General features: G+C 35.7%; 1 protein-coding gene across 1 annotated transcript in view; it reads left to right on the plus strand.

Annotated features, from left to right (window-relative positions):
• LOC149838721 (putative ubiquitin-like-specific protease 2B) overlaps positions 1-23064 on the plus strand; it is a 65862-nt gene extending 42798 nt beyond the window's left edge. The window contains exons 8-16 of the mRNA XM_090006765.1: positions 5033-5122; positions 6646-6777; positions 7059-7259; positions 7349-7404; positions 7485-7578; positions 12733-12832; positions 21051-21170; positions 21473-21901; positions 22007-23064. Coding sequence (XP_089862891.1) covers positions 5033-5122; positions 6646-6777; positions 7059-7259; positions 7349-7404; positions 7485-7578; positions 12733-12832; positions 21051-21170; positions 21473-21901; positions 22007-22687 — 1903 coding nt within the window. The 3' untranslated portion in view covers positions 22688-23064. The remainder of the gene's footprint in view (positions 1-5032; positions 5123-6645; positions 6778-7058; positions 7260-7348; positions 7405-7484; positions 7579-12732; positions 12833-21050; positions 21171-21472; positions 21902-22006) is intronic.
• The last annotated feature ends 203 nt before the right edge of the window (positions 23065-23267 follow it).

The following is a 23267-nucleotide window of genomic DNA, read 5'->3' on the forward strand; positions in this document are numbered from 1 at the left end:
CCAACAACCATAAGAAGAGAAGAAGATATTACACCCATAATCAGATATTTGAGAAACAGATAAAATGTTTAAATTTAGTTTAAGAATATATCTAACTTCTAGGATAATTTTTTTTTTGTTTTATGAAGTTTTTCAAAATTTCTTATTCCTTCTATTTCAAGAGAAATACCATCAGTTGTGAAAACTTTTGGCAAACTTGAGTTATTTTTAAGACATTCAGATAATCTATTGACATTTGGGGTCATATGGAAAGAAGCACCAGAGTCAAGGAGCTAAGGAAAGTTACGGGGATCAAAAAATGATGAAACAACTGTTCCAGTTGAGGAGGATGCTCCTTTGAGAAGCGGTTGAAGGATTTTCATTAATTGACTTATAGATACCGGTGCATCTTGATCTTTTGATTTTGATCTGACAGATGCAACTTTCTTTTCTTTTCTTCTTTTTAGCTTAGGACATTGCGGCCTATAATGCCCCGCCTCATAATAATGGTGGCAAATGACTTTTTTTTTGTCAAAATCATCATTTTGTCTATCGAAATGAGGTGACCTATAAGTGCATACATAGTTACCCGGTTTAAACACAACTAAAACAGAATCAGCTTCAGGTTTTGGAGTATTGTTCTTAAGTCTGTTTTCCTCCATAGTCAGTTCCTCTATAGTTATAGTGATAGAGGGAACTTTCCTCTATATAAAAGAGCCGATTTGGTCAACTCAGATTTTGGTCTTAAATCGTTTATAAATTGCTAAAAGTGTTTCATATCAAGTTGCTTTTGACGAAGTTCGATATCTTCAGAACAATGCCATTTTGGTTCAAGAAAAGTCAATTCCTCCCAAAGTTCAGATAATGCATTGTAATATTCCCTAATAGTTTTGTCTTTTTGAGTCATTGTCTGAACTTTGTCTTACAAATTGCTCACATGTGCAATATCTTTAAGGAAATGCATATTTCTAAGATATTCCTAAGCTTTATCGACATACTCAAATTTAGCAAGGCTAGAACATTTTTTAATATCAATGCTATTAATTAGCCATGACATAATTTTGGCGTGCCCTATCCTCCACTATTTACATTTTTTCTCATAAGTCGCCAACACCTTATTCTTCTCTCCTTCCGTGAGAGGTACTTCTTTGTCGTTCTCAATTTTTCTGAGAATTAATTTCGGTTCAACCCTTTTCCCAAATGTGGTGCTTCACGATTGAAGCCCACATCACATAGTTGTGTCATTTAATTTCATGGGTATGATGGTGATCTTATCATTGTCATCCATCTTTTACAAGGGTGAGAAAAAGAGAGAATAGATGAGAGAAGGAAAAAGAGAGAAAGAGAAAGATAAGAGAGAAGAAGATTGAGTACAATCACAAAATTTTGTAGCCAATCTTCCTCTAAATGCTTTCTTTCTTCAAAAAAAATCTCTTGAGTCACGAAAAATAGGATAAATCACTCTTTGCAAAGGAGACACGGAAAACGAGATGAGAAACTTCAAGATCCAAAGGTCTTCAAGGCTCTGATACCATGTAATGACCCTTGTATCATCTTCCATTATGTCTTTCTCTATTGAATTTTTACAAAAATTTTGGGTTTTGATACGGCAAAAACCTTTGGATTCTAAGTCTTGTTTCTTCTTGACAAATTTGAGCAAGCGCCTCAGTTATATAAGGAGCCGAAGTCCTATGAAGCAAGGAGGGCCTAACTTGCTCAAATTTCGGTCGGTGACCATATCGAAAAGAGAAAAGGTTTTATCTTTCAACTTATAATTTTCTCATCTCAATAACCGAACCTTCTCATTTTGGTTCTAACATATCTAGTTCATCCCAAATAGGAGACAAGATACCATAAAAGTCTCTTACACTTTTATCTCCTTGTTTGGTATTACGTACATTGTCTTTAAAATAATATAGTCTAGCCATATTTTTTTGAATGAACGTGCTCTTTAGGAAGATCCATTCATCACATGCCTTTTTAAATTTGATGATGTTGGTGGTGATCTTGAACTCTATGGTATTCATGAAACATGAGAGTATTTGAGCATTGCTAGCTTTCCAATCCTCCAACTTATTTTGGTATTCTTGCAAAGCTCTCTTTTTTTTCTTTGGATAGAGCTTTGACTTGATCTCCTTCTCTTGTTAATTTAAGTTGCGATTCATTAGTGGTTCCACTAACAAACCCCCAAATCTTTTTACCTTTGATGTGATTTTTCATTGCAATAGCCCACATCAAATAGTTGCTTTCATTGAGCTTGTAGGAGATGACAGAGGCAAAATGTCTCTCTGACAATGAAGAAGACTTGCGTTTGAAGACTAAAGATTAAAAAGCACCACCACAAAGAGAGCAATCCCAAGATAACTTTCAACACTTTAAAAGCCCTAAACTCTGATACCATGTAATGAAACAAGATGTGCACAATCACAATGCCAACAAAGGGCTACACAAGTGCACAAATACAATATGGTCTCTAATTGATCGATAACAATATCATAAAAGAAATACAAAAGCACAAATTCCACTAGAGCACAATGGTACAAATTGGACACAAGCACAAAGTAAAAACTGAATTTTATATAATAGCTAATAAGCTTAGAAAAGCTTATTTTACATTGAGTGGTGAGACTATTTATAGAGCCTCACTCCAACAGTCATGTTCGACTGACAAACGAAAAACAGAAAAACAAAAAAGACAGCAGTCCCTATTGGACTGTATTATATTACATTCCATTAAATGAATAAAATACCCCTGATACACGTATATTGTACAAATATATGTATATCAGTTAGGTATACAAATATATACACTATATTTTAACAATCTTTCCTCTTTATTTCCTTATCTTCCAGTGCCAAAACACTCTTTGTGAGATCCTTCTCACTAGTTGGCCTCCCCCTGAAGGTTGAACTTTGTCACACTGTTCCTTCCCTTGTGGGTTCTGCCTGACAGGGTGCCCATCGTTCCTCTTCTTTCTTTGCTTCACCCACTCCTACTTTTTGGTGAATTCTTTGTTGCAGATCAATTCTTAAAGCCCCATACCTTGTGTACACAACCTCATCCTTTCTCTCCAATTTTCACCTATTTGTTCACTCTGATTGAGTTGACCCCTTTTCATGTTGCCCAACTTTTCTGCTGGGAGCAGGAGCATACCCAGTCCCACATTCTGTTGAACTTTTTGCACTACCATACCAACATTATCTGTATTGAACCGACCATTTTTTTAAGTTCATAGTGAAAAAATATTGTTCCCATTTCCTTTCAAATTTCTTCTCAAGAACTTTCTTAATTCTCGAGATTAGGGTTGCCATTGCTCAAGCTGCAGTAAGGGTGTCAAGCAGTAGCAGTGATTTTGTGGCAAATGCAAGGTAAGTGTTGCATGCAGCAATACAAACTAATGTCTTATAATGTAATTAGTCTGGAATTCAAGGTCTGCAGTTTGGGATCTACATGGACACATTGGTACACAATTAAGGTAGAATAGATCCATCAGAATTTTTTTTTTTATTAGTACCTGCATTATGCTCGGAGTGCTGTTTGTCATAGTTCATTTAGCAATTGGTCCAGTGATTTAAATACTATGGTAGCTTTTAAAGAGTGCTTCGAGTCAATGGCTTTAGATTGTACTCATATAATACTTTAAGGGAAAGATTTATTTCAACAGTAGTAAATCTGAAGTCTGTAGGGCACTAATTTAATTTTAAGGCCGCCTGTTGCTAAATTAACCATCATAAGCCTTATTCATTGTAAATAAGATGACCTGTGGGCTAGTCTGCTCTGGATGCTGTCTTGAGTTGTGTTTGAGCTCGAGCTCAAGTTCAAGCTCAGTCTGAGCTTATGAAACAATTCAAGCTAAGTTTGCTTGAGCATCAGCTGCATAGTTGGAAAACCCGTGACTCGGGCTCAGATCGCTCGACCCTTGACTCGAGGGTCAGCGGGTTGACTCGGGTAATTCGGGTGGGTTAGGACCTAAAAATTTTATGTGTTTTTTTTACATAGTACTTTAAATATTGAATATAACACTATGTTTTATACAATGCAAATGCAAATAATCAAACTCCAAGCAGCAAATTTACTAAATCAAAGCATCAAAGAACAAAAACTACAAAATATCTTGTATCTGCATGCAAGACCTCTGACGTGTCTCCCATATTCTAATTTCTACCATGTCAATTTGAATTAGAAAAAGACAAAAAAGTTAAAAAAAGTGCAGCACATGAAATAGAAGCATGCAGTATGCACACACTGACAAACAAAAAAAAATATTCCAACATCCCTGATTGTGCAAGGCTACATATTCTGAAGCCACAAATTATGTTGTGGTGCAGCTGTGCAATGCAGGTGCACTCTGCAGTGTTCACACTGCATGCTTAATTAAAAAAGATAAAAAAAACCCTAAATGTGGGTTTTTTTGTTGTTGTCCACACTCAATCACACAATGCCCTGCCCGATTCACACCCGATCTTGGGTAAATCAGGGTTGGGGTGACTCAGTGGTACAGTAAACTACCGATCCAATTTGACTAGGGTGATTCCTGAATCGGATCGCTGGGTTTGCCAACTATGACCAGCTGAACTCAAGCCCGGAGTCAAAGTGTTAAATAAACAACCTTGTCCTATTCCAAAAAAATGACAATACTGTAGGCAATTGTGGTGGAAGGTTTGAAACTGTGATATTGTTGACAAGAATACAAGCCTAAATCACTGGGTAAAGGTTTTTGACTTTTTAGGTGGAGGTCTAGACTTTCCCTTTATTTTTCCAGGATGTTGAAGAGTTGAATTAGTCTGAGTTGTCCTAGCTGTGTCGAGTCATTTGAGTTGGTCCATGATTTGGGAAGTTGTTGGATTCCTACCTTAGTTACAGTAGGCATCTGGCTCTGAGTTTTAAACATTGTTTGTTAGTATACATGCATTTATTTGTCAGAATAATTGCTAAATCCAGCACGCCATCCTGATCAAAACTTCCAACCATGCTTTATTAAGTTTTTGTCGCATTCATGCAACTTTGATTACTGCAGTCTTATTCTCTGTTATTTTTCTTTTTCATTGGCAGTTGCCTTCGTGTCAGTGCTGAAATGGCTAGCGAAGTTGATGAATTTATAAGAGAGAAAGCCTTGTGGGGTCCTAATGGATATTCAGATGGGTAAATGGTTATATGTTGTGTTGTTAGTTGTTAATAAATCCACTTGTTTTTATTGGAAAACATTTATTATTTTCAATTTTCAATATTTGGCATACTTTTTGACATGTAGACTGCTGAAAGTTAGGATTTTCTGCTTGTTGGTTTTTTCACATACAGAAAGATGGCAAAAAAAGAAAAGGTGTCACAGGCAGCACCAGTGGTAGTTTTTCCATGTGTATGTTTGGAAGTGACATTTCTGACATCAAAAGAATTCTTCTGTGCATATTATTGTTATCCTCATATATTTTGCCTTTATGCACTTTTCGTTTTTCAACATTCTTCATTTGTATTTCTTGTATAATCTTTCCATTATTTCGTTGACATGAATTCATGTGTTGGAATTTCCATACCCAACTTAGGAACTTTAAATTTATCTTCATTTATTTGTTCACTTTTATGTTGGGTCTAGTCCTACTTTAACTATATTGTATTCATAGTATAGTCCCCTTCTCTTCTATATAAAGGGTTGTGCCTCTAATGTTTGCTAGGTCACTGTACTAGAAAATTTGTCCTTGTAAGTCTGGATGCCCCGTATCATGAGCTTTTACATGTTTTCAGAAGCGTTCTTTTTGTTTCTTTTGTCGACTGTTGATTGATGTGTAAGTTTTACATGCTTTAGTTATACTTCTGTATTCTGTTTTGCCATTTATTTCTAAACTTTAGAAGCACATTTGCTCCTGACTCTAGCACCTAGTATTTCGTTCCTACTATTTTGAAACCTTAGAAACACCCTTCCTTTTCAAGAATGCCTATAATGCCCTTAAAATTTGTAAAAAATTTAAATTACCATGCAAATTTAAAGACCCAGTATAATTCCAGAAAAACTGTAGAAATGTTGAAAATTTTCAGATACATTTTCTTTTATTCTGTTTACCTTTTAGGAGCGTTGTTTGTAGTCAAAAGTAAGTTGGGAGCAACTAGTCACCTGAATCTCCTCTTGCAGACAGCCATCACATAATTAGGGTTACTATTTCAATAAAACTAGACAATGGACTAAGTCAGTCATCTAGGTCAAGTAGTCCCTGCTAAGTTGCCTAGTCATCACCAATTCCTTTCCTTGTGCAGCGAAGATAGCTTTGAGTTATTAGCTTTATTTTGACATTCTGTAAATTCTGAGATGCACTCTGTTAATTTGAGATTGTAACCTTATTGCAGGTTTAATCCTAAATTAACTTAGTTTATAATGCAATGTCTTCAAGTTTCTGTACAGAAGGTTATGCCTCATAGGCTTGTTCAGGTTTTCTTAGGAGTATAGCAGCAATTAGGCCTTGGTGCTTCTCACTTTGGCTTCCCAGGTTCCCTTGTCTCACTTCCTTTTTATATAGCTAGGCATTGGCTCTCTGCATGCTTTATGTCATTCTTGACTTTTCATGTTCTTGCTATGTTTTTGTTTCCATTTTTAGTTATATCCTTTGGTTTTGTTAACTGGTTCTTTACTTTTGGTTCTATCCTTTCATGATAGAAATTCTTACCACCTTTTGTAGGTTTCCTGAGTCTTTTGAAGATCTTGTTTTCCCCAAAGGGGATTCTGACGCTGTTTCAATTAGTAGGAGAGATGTTGACCTATTACAACCAGATACATTTATCAATGACACAATAATCGACTTCTATATCAAGTAAGTCATGCTTTTTCCAATGCTTTGACTGAAATTGTGGTTCACTTTTTATGGTTATGCATTTGGTTATGGTAGCTGAAAGGCAACTTGTTGTTTAAAAGTTTTGGGAGACGAACTAATTTCAAACAAATTTGGTCAGATGATAATTATCTTTGTTTCACCTTTTCTTGGCACTTTTTCAGCATTTCAAAATGTCTTCATTTTTTTCTTTGCTCTTTAATCTTTAGGAACTTGGGAATATATTTGTTTAATGTTATAATTATTGTTAACATGACTGACAGGTATTTGGAATCCAAGCTTAAGCTGGAAGACAAGAACCGGTTTCACTTCTTTAACAGTTTCTTTTTTCGGAAGTTAGCAGATCTGGACAAGAATCCTGGAAGTGCTTTTGAAGGCAAAGTGGCTTTTCAGCGTGTTAGGAAGTGGACACGCAAAGTTGACATTTTCAAAAAGGATTTCATTTTTATACCAGTAAACTTCAAGTAAGAAGCATCTGTTATTATTGCGATTATTGAAGTGATTTATTTAGATATTTATTTGATAATGCAGATTTTTTTTTTTGAACTTTCAGCCTTCACTGGAGTTTGATAGTTGTTTGTCATCCTGGAGAAACAGCTTACTTTGAAGGCAAGCATCTTCAAGCACCTACTTTTGTTTTATGCACCATGTTGTGTGTGTGTATTTTTCATGTGCTACTTGATTTTCAGATGGCAAAGTCAACAAGAATGATAAGGTGCCTTGCATCTTGCACATGGATTCAATTAAGGGAAGTCATAGAGGTTTGAAGGATCTAGTGCAAAGGTTAATTTTTTTCAGATTCCTCTTTTTTCTTTTTAGTGAAAAATCAGGGTAATTGATTACAGGAGTGACGTGCATCACATTTATTCTCTAGGCAAATGTAGTTGTTTTCTTCATTATGGAGTTCACTTTTGTCTATACCCAAGTAACTGTATTGGAAGCATGTTTAGTACGAACTTGAAAGAAGATTCTTTGTTACCACACAATATCTAATTAAATCCTCTTCTGGATGTTGAAATACATCATGTCTTTGTAACATCACCACTACCAATGGTTGTCACCTTTGATGTTCAGTTTCTTGTTTAATTTCTACATTAATTGACCTTGTGAAGGAATAAAATCTTGGCTCATCAAATATGACATATATAGAAATTGCAAACTTGCTTTTGTGTATATCGCAATAACCAACAATATGTAACTCTGTTTTTAGTGTTCTCCTTTTGCATTCATCTTTTTGGACATAGTATATGTAGCCAAAGCTACACAACATAGAATAGTTTGGGGACTCAACACTTCTGAAGGTTTGTCTATTTACTAGAAATGTGGTGGTATGAAATACTTTTGTCTGTGAATTTTTTGTAACACCACTAGAAGATAAAAGAACTTCAAATGATAATTTTTGGCGTTGTCCATCAGGGCCCTTTTCTTTAACCTATTTTGGTTAAAAAAGTTTTTATTTTCAAATGAGTCATTATCTCACCAGAATGAATTCCCCATCTGTGGGGCCAAAATCAATGGGAACCATTTTCTCTTCAATTGTTTTTGCATATGGAAATGATTTCATATGCCCCCTAGAGAACAACTTTCCAAGCCCCTCTCCCAGCTTGTCACAAAACCTTATCAACTCATTCTCTCTTCTGTGAGTACTTCTGTCACTTGCAATGACATCCATCATTGAGTAGTGACCTTTCAGCATTATGTCAGTGACCGTTGCTCTATATACTGACAACCATGCCCGCTTTCATTCATCCCCAACCATGTCTTCAATCATGATGGTGGAATCCACATGACCAAAATGGATCCTCTAGAATGCTCTCAGGTCATAGGTCAAAATCTGAACTCCAAAACTTTGAAAATGCACAAAGAATTGAAGAGAAACATTATGTCAAAGATGATACGTAGCTTGGAAACTTTGTGGTTTTCTGGTTCGTATGTTGTCTTAATTCGTTGTAGTAGCATGCCAACTGTTAACACTGACATTTTATATAAATGATGTTGAACTGTTGTGGAAAATGTTGGATAACCACGTTTGCTTTCTCCCTTATATTTGTATCAGAATAAATTGAAGCAATGCAGTGAAGGGCATAATTAAAGATGTTATATCTTTTACTTTCACATAGTGATAATGAATAGTTAAGCTTCAGAATGAACTCTGATGAGGGTCACTATAGAATGTATACGATGCCTACCAATAGTAAGTTTATTACTTACCTTTCCAAAGTGAAACAAACAGCAAAAAGCACATTTCCCCCTATGAAAGAAATATGTAAAAATCAGTTTTGTGTGAAGAATTTCTCATATGATTTGACTTTGATGTGAAAAAGTGAATATGAAAGACTTTTCTCCTGCCCATGTCTATAAGACAAACGTGCCCTTAGATAAGATTTAAATTCATTAGATGCGTGTTATCCCCTTCCATTACAATGGTAAATGCAAATGTTTTCCTTGAAATAATTCTCCACGAAGGTCTTAAATTCTTTAAAATTTCTGTACACTAAGTTTGTCTTTGAGAGAGTAAATCCTGGTAAAATGGGAGTAATCATCAATAAGAATAACACAATAGCATGTGGTAGACAAAGAATTGGTGGCCCTCATACCATGTAAATCTGGCTGTAACCTGCATAGGAAGAATCAAGAAGAGCAAAAGATACCCGGATGCACTGTGACCTGTAATGTTTTCTCTATGGCGAGAGGAAATGCCATATTGTTTCATTTATGTATGAAAGCCCTAATTAAGGTAGTACAAGCAGACTTAAAAGAATAAAAAACTACAATTCACCACCTACAAGTGGTATAACACTAATTATAAATGACTGATAAAAATAAGTGGTGACAATAACAGAGAAGATAAAAATATTTCTTCATGCTGCTACTGCTGACAGTTTCTTACTGCAGCCTGAATTTTTTGGGTTCCTAGTTCTCTTGTCTATCTTCACTAAATATTTTGGTCTTTTCTGTAGCTGGTGGAAAATGATTATGGAGTATGGACAATACTGATTTTCATCTTCAATTCCGTTTAGAACTTATCATTGACCAAATCCTTTTTCTAGATTCATTTAATGACTCATTATTAGCTGAATTCCCTTCCATTGAAGGCAGTCTCTTTAACTCACTAACTAGATTTTTCTGCAACATAAAAAATCATTTCTTACTAAAAGATTTTCATGCAAAGGGAGACTCACACGTATTAGTTGGGTAATGAAAATTCAAAGTTGACCATGGTTGAAGCTTCCACATGAAATGAAATATTCACATCATTTTGAAAAATTCAAAGCTAAATTATTATGCAGCATCAGCATGTACCTCAAAGTTTTAAATTATGACTATAAAATAGGTAATATGAAGTGTAGCTTTGGGCAATGTGGGGAAATGTAGTCCTTTAGCCAGTTCGAAATCCAAGACTACATTGTTCTAAGACCTGGAAAATGTTAGAAAACATGCTTCAGAAGAAAAAGACAAAAGACATGTTTGGCAAATTTATTATGCTTTTGGTCTCTAGATTAGTACAAAGGTAATGTGGAGATAATTTTTTATAGGGAAAATTCCATTTAGGGGTCAACCTTTTGCCCTTAATTACAAATATGGGCCTCACATTTCTGAAATTCCAAATATGGGCCTCTATTGTCGTGAAAACTGCCAAACAAGGGCCTTTATTTATTATTGTCCTTTAATTCAGGTTAAATCACAAGTCAAATTACAACAGTGACCATCATTCAGAGTTCACTGTTCACTTTTTCTTTTTTTTATAAGGATGTATGAGTACTTTTTAATTTTCAAGGAACAATGCAAGAAACCGAAAAGGAATCATGTTTTTCAAGATGGTAGATGTTATTGACCTGAGGTCCATATTTGACTGTTTTCAGGGAAAGTTTGGCCCATATCTGGAATTTCAGAAACGTGTGGCCCATTTTTGGAATTATAGGCAAAAGGTTGGCCCATAAATGAAATTTTCCCTTTTCTATAATATAAAAGATTTAAATACTAGTATGGAAGAGTGTTCACCATCCCCTTCTTTACTTAGCAGACTGCTTTCCCCCTGTGATGTGCTCAAGTGAAGGAAGTATGCATTTCTTCTATCATTGTTATCAAAGTTCCATAGTTTTCTATCATTATTATCCTTGATTCTTTGTTACCAAAGTCATTAAGCAAGCATGGGTAAGGTCTCGGTTCTCACTAACTTGCAGGTTCCCTAGGGACAAAATAGTTATGCAAAAAAAAAAATGAATAAACAAGGACGAGGAAATTATAAAAAAATGTCAAGAAAAAAAATAGTATCAGAAAATACACGGCAAACCATGTAAGACTGCACAATATGTTGCATAAGCGGAAAGATCAAGACCTACCTGCTATAGCAAATAGAGGTTACAACCAGAGTAAATGTAGCATTCATGTGGTATATCATGATATTTGCATCATATGCCAGGCAAAACAATGAAAGGCCTGTTAGTGTCTCATCACTTCACATCATATTATATATAACAGTAAATTGACTAAGCATGAACCATGAGTTATTGAACTCAAAACTATCAAACATATCTTCAATAATTGTTGTTTATCTGGGTATTTCTCTGGAAATTGTGAAGCAGAATGTTCCAAGCATATCCCGATAACTCATATTATCATCACATTTAAATTCATTATTATGATTTTGTAGCTGAGATGCGTATGCTTAGATGGATGTGTGGAAATACAATAAAAGATAAGATTCGGAACGAGGAGATACGTAAGAAGGTAGGTGTTGCACCCATTGAAAATAAGATGAGAGAGAATCATTTACGGTGGTTTGGACATATTTGGCGAAGGCCTAATGATGCTCCAGTTAGAAGGATGGAGAAATGGGAAAATATATTAGTTAAAAGAGGTCGGGGTAGGCCTAGGAAGACTTGGATGGAGATGATAGGAAAGGATATGAATGCTTTGAACCTCACTGAGGACATGGCATTGGATAGAAATGATTGGAGAAGGATTCATGTGGAAGACCCAAAATGATTTTCTTTGTTGGTTCATATCGCCGACCCCAATTGTTTTGGAATGAAGGCGTAGTTGTTGTTGTTGTTGTTGTATTATGATTTTGTCGTGTATTAGTTCACTTCTAAAAGGGTTCTCGTAGTACAAGGTTTTGAAGTGGGTACCCTTATTGGTGGTCTTTTGTATCCTTTGAAGGGTAGAATCACTAGTTACCTCAAATATCTTGAATGAACACATTTATGATGACACAATATGTGACACCATCAGAGACTGTTTTAGATGGTGGTAAAGAAGGGTCACTGTTTGCACGTGGCTATATAGCCCTTGGCTTATTTCCCATGGTTTGAATGTATCTTGAATGGATGCCAAAGGTGTCATTTTGTGAGGGCTTTAACCCAAGTCTATGGGTCAAACCCTTATTATTTTGTGGGTGGTTCAAAAACAATAGTTTGTCAAATCAATAGAGCTATATGTGACCTTAAACAAGGTTCAATCCGTATTTTAGGCATCTTATTCCCTTTGAGGAGTAACCGTTATTTTCTTTTACAATATGTATCAAGATCATAAGTTCTAAATCTTGTTATCATTTGTTTGTATGATGGCCTTTTATTTTTCATATTTGTACTCCTAAATGGCCTCAAATTAGTGTAAGACATAAAGCTTCATGTGGGAGAACTTTATCTGAAGTCTTGCTTGCCATTGATCTGGGTTTGGCAACCTGTTAGCAACTATACTGATCGAATTTTTCACTTTTCATTCGTGCTGTTTGTTATAATATTTTTTTCTTTGATTTTTCTTGGGCAAACCTGACAATTATATCCATGCTGCCTAGGATCTAGTATATAGAACTATATGTGGCTGTCCATTTTATGATGCATCCTGTAAGCTTACCTGGCATTCAATAAACACCCGGTGGTTTTGTTGTCCTATTGTGTTACACCTCGAGACTGATTTATTGTAAGATGGCAGTTATCTATGGGAGGAATGGAAGGTGAGGCACATTGAAGCAAAGAAATCAGTTGCAGATGATGCATTGAAGTTTTCTAATATGCGGTTTGTTCCATTAGGGGTATGTTTCTCACCATCTTTTTTCCAAGAAAAAAATGTATAGTTGTGAATCTTTCTGAATCTGTGTTCAAATTTAAATTTTCTTGCCAGAGTGATTTGTTGCATATACGCAAACCCATGAATATGATACATCTGTGTATGTGTGCGTGTGCAGATGTAGATTTTTGGTACTTACATATCTTAATCTACCAATGCAAAATCTTTACAACTTGATTTCCTCTAGTTTATGGTAGCGTTACAGCTTTTTAACATTTACCAAATTTTATTGTCTTTCTTTTTGGTTGTTTTGTAAAATGATCGTTCAATGTGAGTTGCCCAGTGTATAAGACTTCATCAAATGTTAAAGCATGCCTACATGTCAAATGCTTGTGTAGCTGGTTTCTGCACCTATATTTCCTTTTTCTTGGCAGTTTTTACCTTAAGTGTGGTAGAGGCATGCTCATTTATGGTTTGATGCTTCCACTCAACCCTTTCTTGGTCATGGCGAGAACAAAACTGGGTGTGGGAGCTTCTTCCAAAAGGAGATTCCACTCTTCTCTTGAGGACCTTGATTTCATCCATAAAGGACAAAGCCTCCAACCTAAGTTCCACAACACAAACATCCCATAACATTGCTGGAAGTCTAGGGAAGGAAAGGGGGAGGGAGGTACAAAAGCCCTCATAATTTTTTGGCCTTGTTATGATTGGAAAATCTTGGTGTTAAATGCATTGGACCTATGGCCTATCCATGTACTATATTCTTGGGTTGCTGGAGGTGCATTAAACTAGAAACTTTTGTTTGCTTTGGGAATGAGAAACAGAACAACTCCCTAAAGTTAGGAAGCCATAGGGAAGTTCACTTTGCTTTCATGGAAAGTGAGCTGGAAATCATGAATATCGCTTCTTGGGCTTTTCTTTCTCATAAATGGAAGAATGACTTTGACTAGTTTGGACTTTAGAAGCACAATTTCAGTTTAGTTTTGTTTCTCAAAGCTGCATGTACTTTTGATGTTGATACTCTTCCTTTTTAAACAAATGATTCATTGATATACTGGCGTAGTTCACAGAATTTGCTTTCCACTTGCTAGAGACTTCTTGTTTTTCGTCTCCGATAACATCCTGCTGGCTTGCTTAAACAAAATCCTTCTTTTCCAAATGACTTTTTTATTGCTTCCCGCTTCCTAAATCCTCTCAGGTCTGATATGTATGCTATAGTCCTTCGTATTCATAACAATATTAGCAGCTAGCATTCTTTTTATTAGTATCAAACAAGGTTGTAAAAAGTGTATCGTGACCCGTATCGGATGGGACCAAAATAAGATACGTATCGTAAAAAATCACATTTTCACTAAAAAAAATCTTTAAAATTTTAAAAAAATCCAAAAAAAAAAATCATATAATACCAGAACAAAATATATCTATGCAATAAGATTAACTAAACATAGATATTGTCATTAATCATCACATAGATGTCTCATGTCCTATGTCATAGGGATTCTGTCAACCAGGTGCTGCACCTGCATCGACGCGATGCGGGTGCGCGTGCGGCACCCAGTGTGATCAACCTGACCCTGGGTGTGGTCAACGCACCCAGGGTCATATATGTCCAACTTTTGGACTTAAAAAAAATCACCCGATGAAATGGTTTGGAGGATTAGGGAAAAACAGTTTTACCCTCTCTCTTCTGTCTCCCAACGTTGCTGAGCTGCGACACCTCAATGCCGGCGATGCCTACCAGCTGCTACCGTCCGGCGAGCTCAACTTCCTTTCCATCTCCAAGGTACTCTCTCTCATTCTCTCCTTCAATCTCTCTCTCCACTCATCTCTCGGCTACCTCTCTCTCTATTTTTTCCCCCATTTTCATAGTGTGTGCCTCTTTCTCTCAACTCAATCTCTTTCCCCCTTACTGTGTACCTCTCTCTCTCTTAATCTCGGCTAAACAAGCCCATTTAAAAAAAAAATGTACCCATTTTAGGGAAAACTCAGTTTGGCAGCCTCGTTTTCTTAAAAATCTATCTTTTAAGAGTTTTTCCATGTAAAAACTATGTAATATAAACATTATACATAATATACATAGATATATTATACATAATATGTTTGTTGGGACGTTGTAAGTTTGAATCCTAATCGTATGGCCCGTATGGGGGTTTGTCAAAAAAAAATTGCTGCTTTAAGCAGCCATTTTGCAAAATATGCTGGCCGAACTGAGTTTTCACACGCCCAGCCAAGCTGAACTCAGTTTTCACAAGCCCAACCAAGCCCGAACTGAGTTTTTACAAGCCCAACCAAGCCGAACCGAGTTTTTCCTGTGACATATGGTTGTTTATAATGTGTATTATTTGTTGATGACTTGATGTTGGGTAATTTGATTGTTATTACTGATTTTGTTACTTAAAATTCGGTTGAATGCTCATATTTTCATTACTAACTTATTACTAGTCTATTATTCTATTGTTATTATTAAATACTTGGATATTTTTAACACTTTGTTATTATTACTAGTTAAAATCTTAGTAACATATTAGTCTACTGCCTAAAATTTGTTAAAATTTTGTTACTAGTTAAATACTTAGATAGATCAAGTTGCATTAATGTTATTGTTTTATATTTTTCTCGTACCTTTCAGTATTTATTTATACGTACGGTACTACTACTAGTCTAGTGTTGTATATGTTATTGACCTTGCACTCAATATTTTCAATCTTGATTGTATGCATAATTAATTCTAATATAACATTTTTTTTGTTTTCATGACAAAAATGACGGATAAAGGGAAAGAACTTGCGTCATCCTCATCCCCACATGTGAGTTCTGCTGCTAGTGTTGTTGGTAGTTGTAGTGGGAGTGTTGATTAAAGTTCTTTAGTTGGAACATGTGATGATAGGGGGCCACTATGGGCACACGTAGATAAGTTTGCAAAAGCTGGAGAAGGTGGTGGAAACAAGAGATTTCGATGCAAGCTCTGTGAAAGAGATTTTTTGGGGTCTTACACAAGAGTTGTTAAAGCTCATTTGTTGAAGATACCAGAACATGGTATTTCAGGATGCAACAGAGTTGATGAGGTAATGTGAAAACAATACAAGATGAATATGAGAAGAGGAAGACAATGAGTGATTCTTGTGCAATTAGTGTACCATTTTTAAGTCACCAAAAAGATGCTAAAAAAAAGAAAAGTGGATGTAGGAGGTAGAGAAAGAGTAACGATGCAAGCATCATTCAATACATATGGAAGGGCGGAGATGGATAAAAAAGTATAAAGGTATTTTTATTCTAGATCACTCTCATTTAATGCAGGTAGAAATCTTTATTGGAAGGATTTAGTTACTTTTTTGGCAAAATGTAATTTGAGTGGCTATGTACCTCCAAGCTCAGAAAAACTACGAATAACACTTCTTACAGAAGAGAGGGCAAATGTTGAGAGATTGCTACAGATTAAAAAATATTCATGGGAACAAAATGGAGTTTTCATTGTTTCTGATGGGTGGATAGATATTTAAAGGCATATACTAATTAATTTTATTGCTTCTTCGCTTAGTGACCCAGTATTTTTAAAAGCAGTTGATGCATTTGGGGAATATAAAAATGTTGAATATTTGAAGGGGTTGTTTATAGAAGTAATAAATGAAGTGAGTGATCAAAAAGTAGTACAAATCATCAAAGGCAACGCTTCAGTTTGTAAAAGTGCAACATTGAGTTTGGAGAGTGAGTATCCTCATATTTTATAGACTCCCTGTGTAGCACACAGCTTAAATCTGACCCTCAAAAGCATCTGCAACCCCAAAGAAGAAAATTCACCAGCGTATGCTCTATGTTCATGGATTGAGGAATTAGAAAAAAATGTCAAAAGTATTAGGAATTTTATTATTAACCGCTATAATGCTAATGCTATATGTAATAGGCATTCTGACCTGAAATTGTTGAAGGATGCTCAAACGCGTTTTGTGTCTATCATTGTGATGGTGAAGAGGATTAAAGAAGTAAAGAATACTTTGGTTAACATGGTGACTAATGAGAATTGAACATTCTATTGTGTTGATGATGTCAAGTTTCAAGAAATTAAGAAATTCACTGTTGATGATGAGTTTTGGGATAGAGTCGTATTCTTCCTTCAATTTACGTAACCTATTTGGAAAATGTTGAGAGAAGTTGGCAAGGATGAGCCTATGTTTTACAAAGTTTATGAAATGTGGGATAATATTGTTGAAAAAATATAAGTTATAGTTTTCAAGCATGAAGGAAAAAATCCTGCATTGGATTATTCAGAATTTTTTAACTATATTGATTCAATTTTAGTCAGAAGATGGGATAAAAGCAACACTCATTTGCATTGCATGGCATATTTTCTTAATCCAAAATATTATGCAAAAAAAGTGGCAAAAAGGTGGTATTAGTCGTGTCCCTCTAAATTTAGACCCAGAGCTATTAAGGCATAGAAATATGTGTATGACAAGACTTTATCCAGAATCACATTCTAAATTAAGTCACACAAGAGTTTGAAAAAATTGCATCTTCGAGATTGTATGGACAAACATTATTAGCGAGAGAGGAGGAGAATATAGATCTCATCACATGGTGGTCAACATTTGGATCAAAAACACCTCTTTTCCAACGTCTTGCATTGAGATTGCTATCTCAGCCTGCTAGTTCATCTTGTTGTGAAAGAAATTAGAGTACATATTCTCAAATCCACAACACAAAGAGAAACAAACTCACCAGCAAGCATGTAGAGGATTTAGTATATGCTCATTCTATTCTTCGACTACCTTCGCCAACCAATGATGAATACATGTACTAATTGCTCTCTTAGTTGTTTGACTATTTCTTAGTGTTTTCATTTAAATATACTTGTATTTAACATTTTCAAATTTGGTTTATAATGCAGATAAGGATCATCCAAATTTTGGGATGTAAACTCAGAAGAGTTTGATTTAGAGGGAGAGCATGATTTCAACATTACAAACATGGATTTATCTAAGCTCAGTCTTCCTTCTTATAATGTATTTAATGATGAAGCATAAAATTATTAGGATCCATTACCTCATTTTCATACGCATTGTGTAGGATATACTTTTGATATGTAATTATGCATTGTTTGTTTTTTTTGTTAGTATACTGTATAATTTACTTCTTTTCTGCTTTACTTATTTGATTGTTTCTGTAATATATTTAGGTTGATTTAATTGTGGTAATAGTTTTTATGATGCAGAATAGAATTGTAGATTGTTAATTTGATTTATTGCATGCATGATGATGAATTGATTTGATGATATTATGATAATTGTTTTTTATTTCATTAGTGTTACTATTGTTAACGGTTAAAACTTAAAAATATATATATATATATATATATATATATATATATATATATATATATATATATATATATATATATATATATATATAATTTTTTATATTTTTGCCCTCTCGCACCCCCGCACCCAAGTTTTTTTAAAGTGCCGCACCCGCACCCATGTGACATAGCTCATGTCACAATCAACTAAATATTAGATTTCATTGCACCCAAATTTTGTGACAAAAGTTATAAAAAAACGTCAATCATCTTCACTATCAAACATTCCATGTTTTGCATCATAAATGACATCTTGTTGTGGGCCTTGTGGCTCTTATTTGGTTGTGCAGTTGCAACTATTGCCCAAGCATACTTCGATGCTTGTGCCACTTGCTCCCTTAATCTAATATTCATATTTCTAATTTCTTTTATATCAACACATATCTCAACTTGTGCCTCATCTGTAGCCAATGGACATCATGGCGTTCTTCCACCAGCCACTGCAATATGCTCTTTTATAAGTACATGTCTCTGTGAATCAGTAGGTGACAAAACCTATATCTCAAAGACGCATTCCCTCTATGACCGTCAGAAATCTTATAGTATCGCTACACTGACTCATCGACACGTCGGGGACATTGAGCTATTAGTAAATCTAATCACCACAAATATAATCAATTAAGACAAAATAACATTACATTTAAAAGCCAAAAAGTTTTCATAACTCATTACAAAAGTTAAAGTTATAATTTTTAGTTACAAAATGTTATGCTAAGAAGAAAGGCAAACAAGCTAAAGTTCAAAAACATATATCTATATGTAAAAGTAATCTTCACTTCAGTATCATATTTCAACTCAATAATTTTCTTGGGTTAACACATCATTTAGTAGCCTGAGATGATAATGGGCCATCTTCATCTTCTGAATCAGGAACCACTTCTGACAACTTCACTCCGACAAATTTTGCACGTTCGTGTCTTTTTTTTATCATCTTCGATTAGACTAGTAAGAAGCTCAACACATATATTAGAATGAATGTGATGAATACATAATTTCACGATGGAGTTATTATGCCCCACAACATGGCATTTAAATCTATACAATCCTCTATGCATTGCAAAACTACAAAAGTTACACTTAACTACCCTTTCAATGGGGACCCCAAGTCAACTGGTAAACAATATTTCAATGCAGAATTCTGTGGGAGGCATCCTCGAAGACCTCCACCCTCTTTCGACCTTTTATGGCATGATTACTAAATCTAATAACCACAAAGATTTAAAACAATGTTTAATAACACACTTAGGGACAAATTTTGAATTCGAGGGGCACAAAAAATGAGATTAAGGGTAAAAATGAATAAATATTTTTTAAAAACAAAAAAAAGGGCTTACCCTCCTCCAACTTCAATCATACACAAATGAACCAAAGAATGGAGATTTTTTACTTTATCTCACTTCCTTGAGTGAAAAACAGGTGAAATACACTCTTACATGATAAAACCACAAAAACCCTTTTTCTTGCACAAGAATCGAGCCCCACAATGATCTCAAGCCTCCTAGGGTATGTGGGTTCCCCTCTAATGACCTCTACACAAATGGAGAAATTGGTCCTAGGGAGGTCTTTAAAACTCAAAACCCAAAAAGTTAACTCTGGGACTTTTAAAATTGTGCCAAGGGTGTATCGTACAATGCACAATGTATCATACGATGCACAATGTATCATGCGATACAAGACCGATATACACTCGTACCGCGATACGAGTGTATCATGTCGATTTACCTGATAGTAATGATTTGTATCGTATCGTATCATAGGATACAACATGATACAATATTGGTATCAAATCCACAATGTACCATATCTTCACCATTTTATCAGTTTAGTGGCCTTCTTCTTAGGAATTTACGAATAATGTTTTGATTGCGATAAAAAAATGAGGGATCCCTTTTGCATTTATGAATAAATAGATAGGCAACATTGCTGTGAGGGTAAAAAAACAGGTAAAGCAATGCAATTTTTGCAACTATAGCTCACATGAATAGTGAGCATTTTGACTATTGCATATTTCCCTTTGCTACCAGGTCATGAAGATTCATGTTTCCAACAGACGTGTGAATCTGCACTGCCTCATCCAAGTATACCCTAGTAGCATAACATAAACATGACCATGTCAAAGTATTATTGTTAAAGTACAGAAATATAAATGGACACAGGTACCCACCCATACACAATGACCAACCGCATTGGCAATCTCAATTCCTATGAACATTAAATTTTTAGGAATTTTACCTTGAAATGTCATGTAGGGATTTTCTCCTTACTGCTAATAGTGATTAAATGTCATGTAACAATATATCTTTATATTTCATAAACCATTTTCAGCTTTCTGCATCCCTAAGTGATACTGTTATGATGTTTTTACTTGCTCGAGAATGCAAACATAGAGGTTTACAGATAAAAAGCGAACACTTGGAGACCCATGTTTGTCTTAAACAATTTAGAATGAATGTCCATGCGGGATGGGGGTGATGGGGTTGTTCAATGGGTAGGTTTAGAGCATTTATAAAATCAATCCATTTATCTTTTTTGGATGCCTATACTGTCCAACGGTTGGTGCTACAAGGCCAGCTAATTACAACAATATATTTTGCAACCTTTTGAATGCATGGAATGCAAATTTAGCATTAACCCACTTTAATAAGATGTCATATCCTTTTGTTTGTTTGCTTTGTGCTGTGGACCTTTAAAGAGACAAACCATGTAAATGCTCTCATAAGGTTTATTGGCAATTTGGCAACATATTTATAAACCTGCTTAGAAAAACACTGCACAGTTTCCCTAGGCTCATGTTCTTGATGGAATGGCCAAGCTGTTGCAAAAATCACTTTTATCTGGTGAAGGGTTTTATTATTCTTTTCCACGTTCTAATCTGCTTTTATACTTTCAGTTACCTCAGCAGGAAAATTCATTTGATTGTGGCCTTTTCTTGCTGCATTATGTGGAGTTGTTTTTGAAGGAGGCTCCTTTGACTTTCAACCCTTTCAGTATAACAAAGTTCTCGAACTTTGTAAGTTATCTTCTTTCTCATGTATTGGTTTAAAGTAAAACAAGTGCAACATTCATTTTGTTAGATTAGAACCTATTGTCAGCGTATTCTGCTGAGCTATTGTTAACCACATGAACACTTAACCTGTGAAAATAGCATGTCTTGTTCGGTGTTCCAACTGGAGCTGCAGCAGAAGGCACAGATGGAAATAACCCGTGACAAGACATTCTTAACCACATGAACACTTAACCTGTGAAAATAGCATCTTTTTTGTTTACTGGGCAATAAACAAGAACCTAATTTATTGCTGATTTTGTTTTCAGCTTAACAAGGGTTGGTTTTCGCCATCAGAGGCTTCTCTTAAGCGCCTTTTTATCCAGAAGCTAATCTATGAACTTTTTGAGGATCAACCTTGCACAGGTTCTCATATGGTGGCAACTGATTGCCATGAAGCTGCAAAGTTGCCTGAAGAGGTTTCCAGGAATGACCTGGCTGTTGAATTGACATCTGATAGATGTGATCCAGCAGGACTGTCTCTTGGACATCCACTTGGTTCTGGTGTTGACAATGGAGGTGTCTCTGAATTGTTGGTGCCCTCAATTTTTACCTGTGCTCAATATGATAAAGGTCTGGGTTACAGGGAAATTTTTGGGACCGGACCTATTGATTCATCTTCTGCAGATGGGCAGTTTCAGTCTTTCCAGCATGCTGTGTCCATGCAACAATTTGGCAGCATCGTGATGCAAATGGAGGTAACTGATATCATTCCCTTAATTTTGAAAACATTTTCATCTTGTCCTCATTAAATCAAGCATATGAACAGCTCGTTTTTTATCCTTTTTTTTACTTGTTTACAGAATGAAGCAAATGGAGAATTACCTGGTACTTCATATTTGTCCTCTGAAGAAGCTGAACATGAGTCAGAATCATGTACATTCTCCAGTACCACCAAGAGCAATTGCTTAGTTGAGCAGAGTACTAGTGGACTCTGCAGTTTAAGTGACCAGTCTTTAGTGCAACCCAAACCTTGTACAGATCAGTCTGCCTCTTGTGAGTCCTCAAGTTGTGGGTCCCAGTTGGAGCACAATTTGCCAGAAGGAAACCTTGGTGAGAAGCCACAAACCCATAAAGGCACTGACCCTCTGTCACCCAGCCATAGACCTGCAGATAAGCCAATTTGTGGCTCACCTGAGAATGGAGAATGTATAAATGGAGAAGATGACGCAATTGTTGAGAGCAAAGAGAGTGCAGATTCATTCTTCTCGTGCCAAGAGAATCTCCTGGTTTCATCCAATCGGGACATTGAATCTTTAGAAACCACGGAGGGGTCTGCATTTGTGGGAAAAGAGCTCGAGCTTGAGCCTGGAGACAATGTGGTTTTGGTTAATATTACCAGCCATGAAAATCTATCTGCTGCACAGGGGCAAGAGACCATGGTTCTTGAAGAAGATAGTGCTCATCAACCGCCTCATAAACGCATGAAGCTCATGCCTGAAAGACGACGGACAAGGAGTGTTGCATGTGCAGAGGACATCTAGGGCCTGTTTGGGATTATTAGATAAAGACTCTTGATTTTTTCCATCTGTGCCTTCTGCTGCAGCTCCAGTTGGTGCATGTGTAGTTTCATTTCTTTTTTTCCCCTCACTGAACGGGTTATTATGTTGTAAATATCTCTTTAATAGCTGCTATTAGATAGTTGAAGGGTGCAAAATCATTCATCACCATGCCCTGAAATAGTCCATAGAGAATGGTCGGTTATTTTAGTGCTGGTATCACTGTTACGGTCAGAAATGTTAGTCCCCTGAATGTGCAGCAACAGAAGAGCTGTCCTGCTTGCTTGTAAAACAAAAATTATTAGCTTTCATTGTTGGTCGCAGTTATATGTGCCCTCATGTCAAAGAGGGATGGTGTCAAAGTGTTACCCAAGCTTCTGCACGTAAGCCTTATTCTTTTTCTCGGGTCTATTTGGTGTTTTCATGGGAAAGTTGGTTTTTCAAAAGTGACCAATATTACAACCTAAAAGTCCAGCTTTCCACTATCATGCTCCAAATTATGCTGAAAAAGAGATGGTACATATCCTTCAAATTCAACTGATCGGTCCTGATATCCCTTTTCTTT

The sequence above is a fragment of the Nuphar pumila genome, chromosome 5, assembly GCF_984573655.1.
Source record: "Nuphar pumila chromosome 5, dmNupPumi1.hap1.1, whole genome shotgun sequence".
In the NCBI taxonomy this organism is placed as follows: Eukaryota; Viridiplantae; Streptophyta; class Magnoliopsida; order Nymphaeales; family Nymphaeaceae; genus Nuphar; species Nuphar pumila.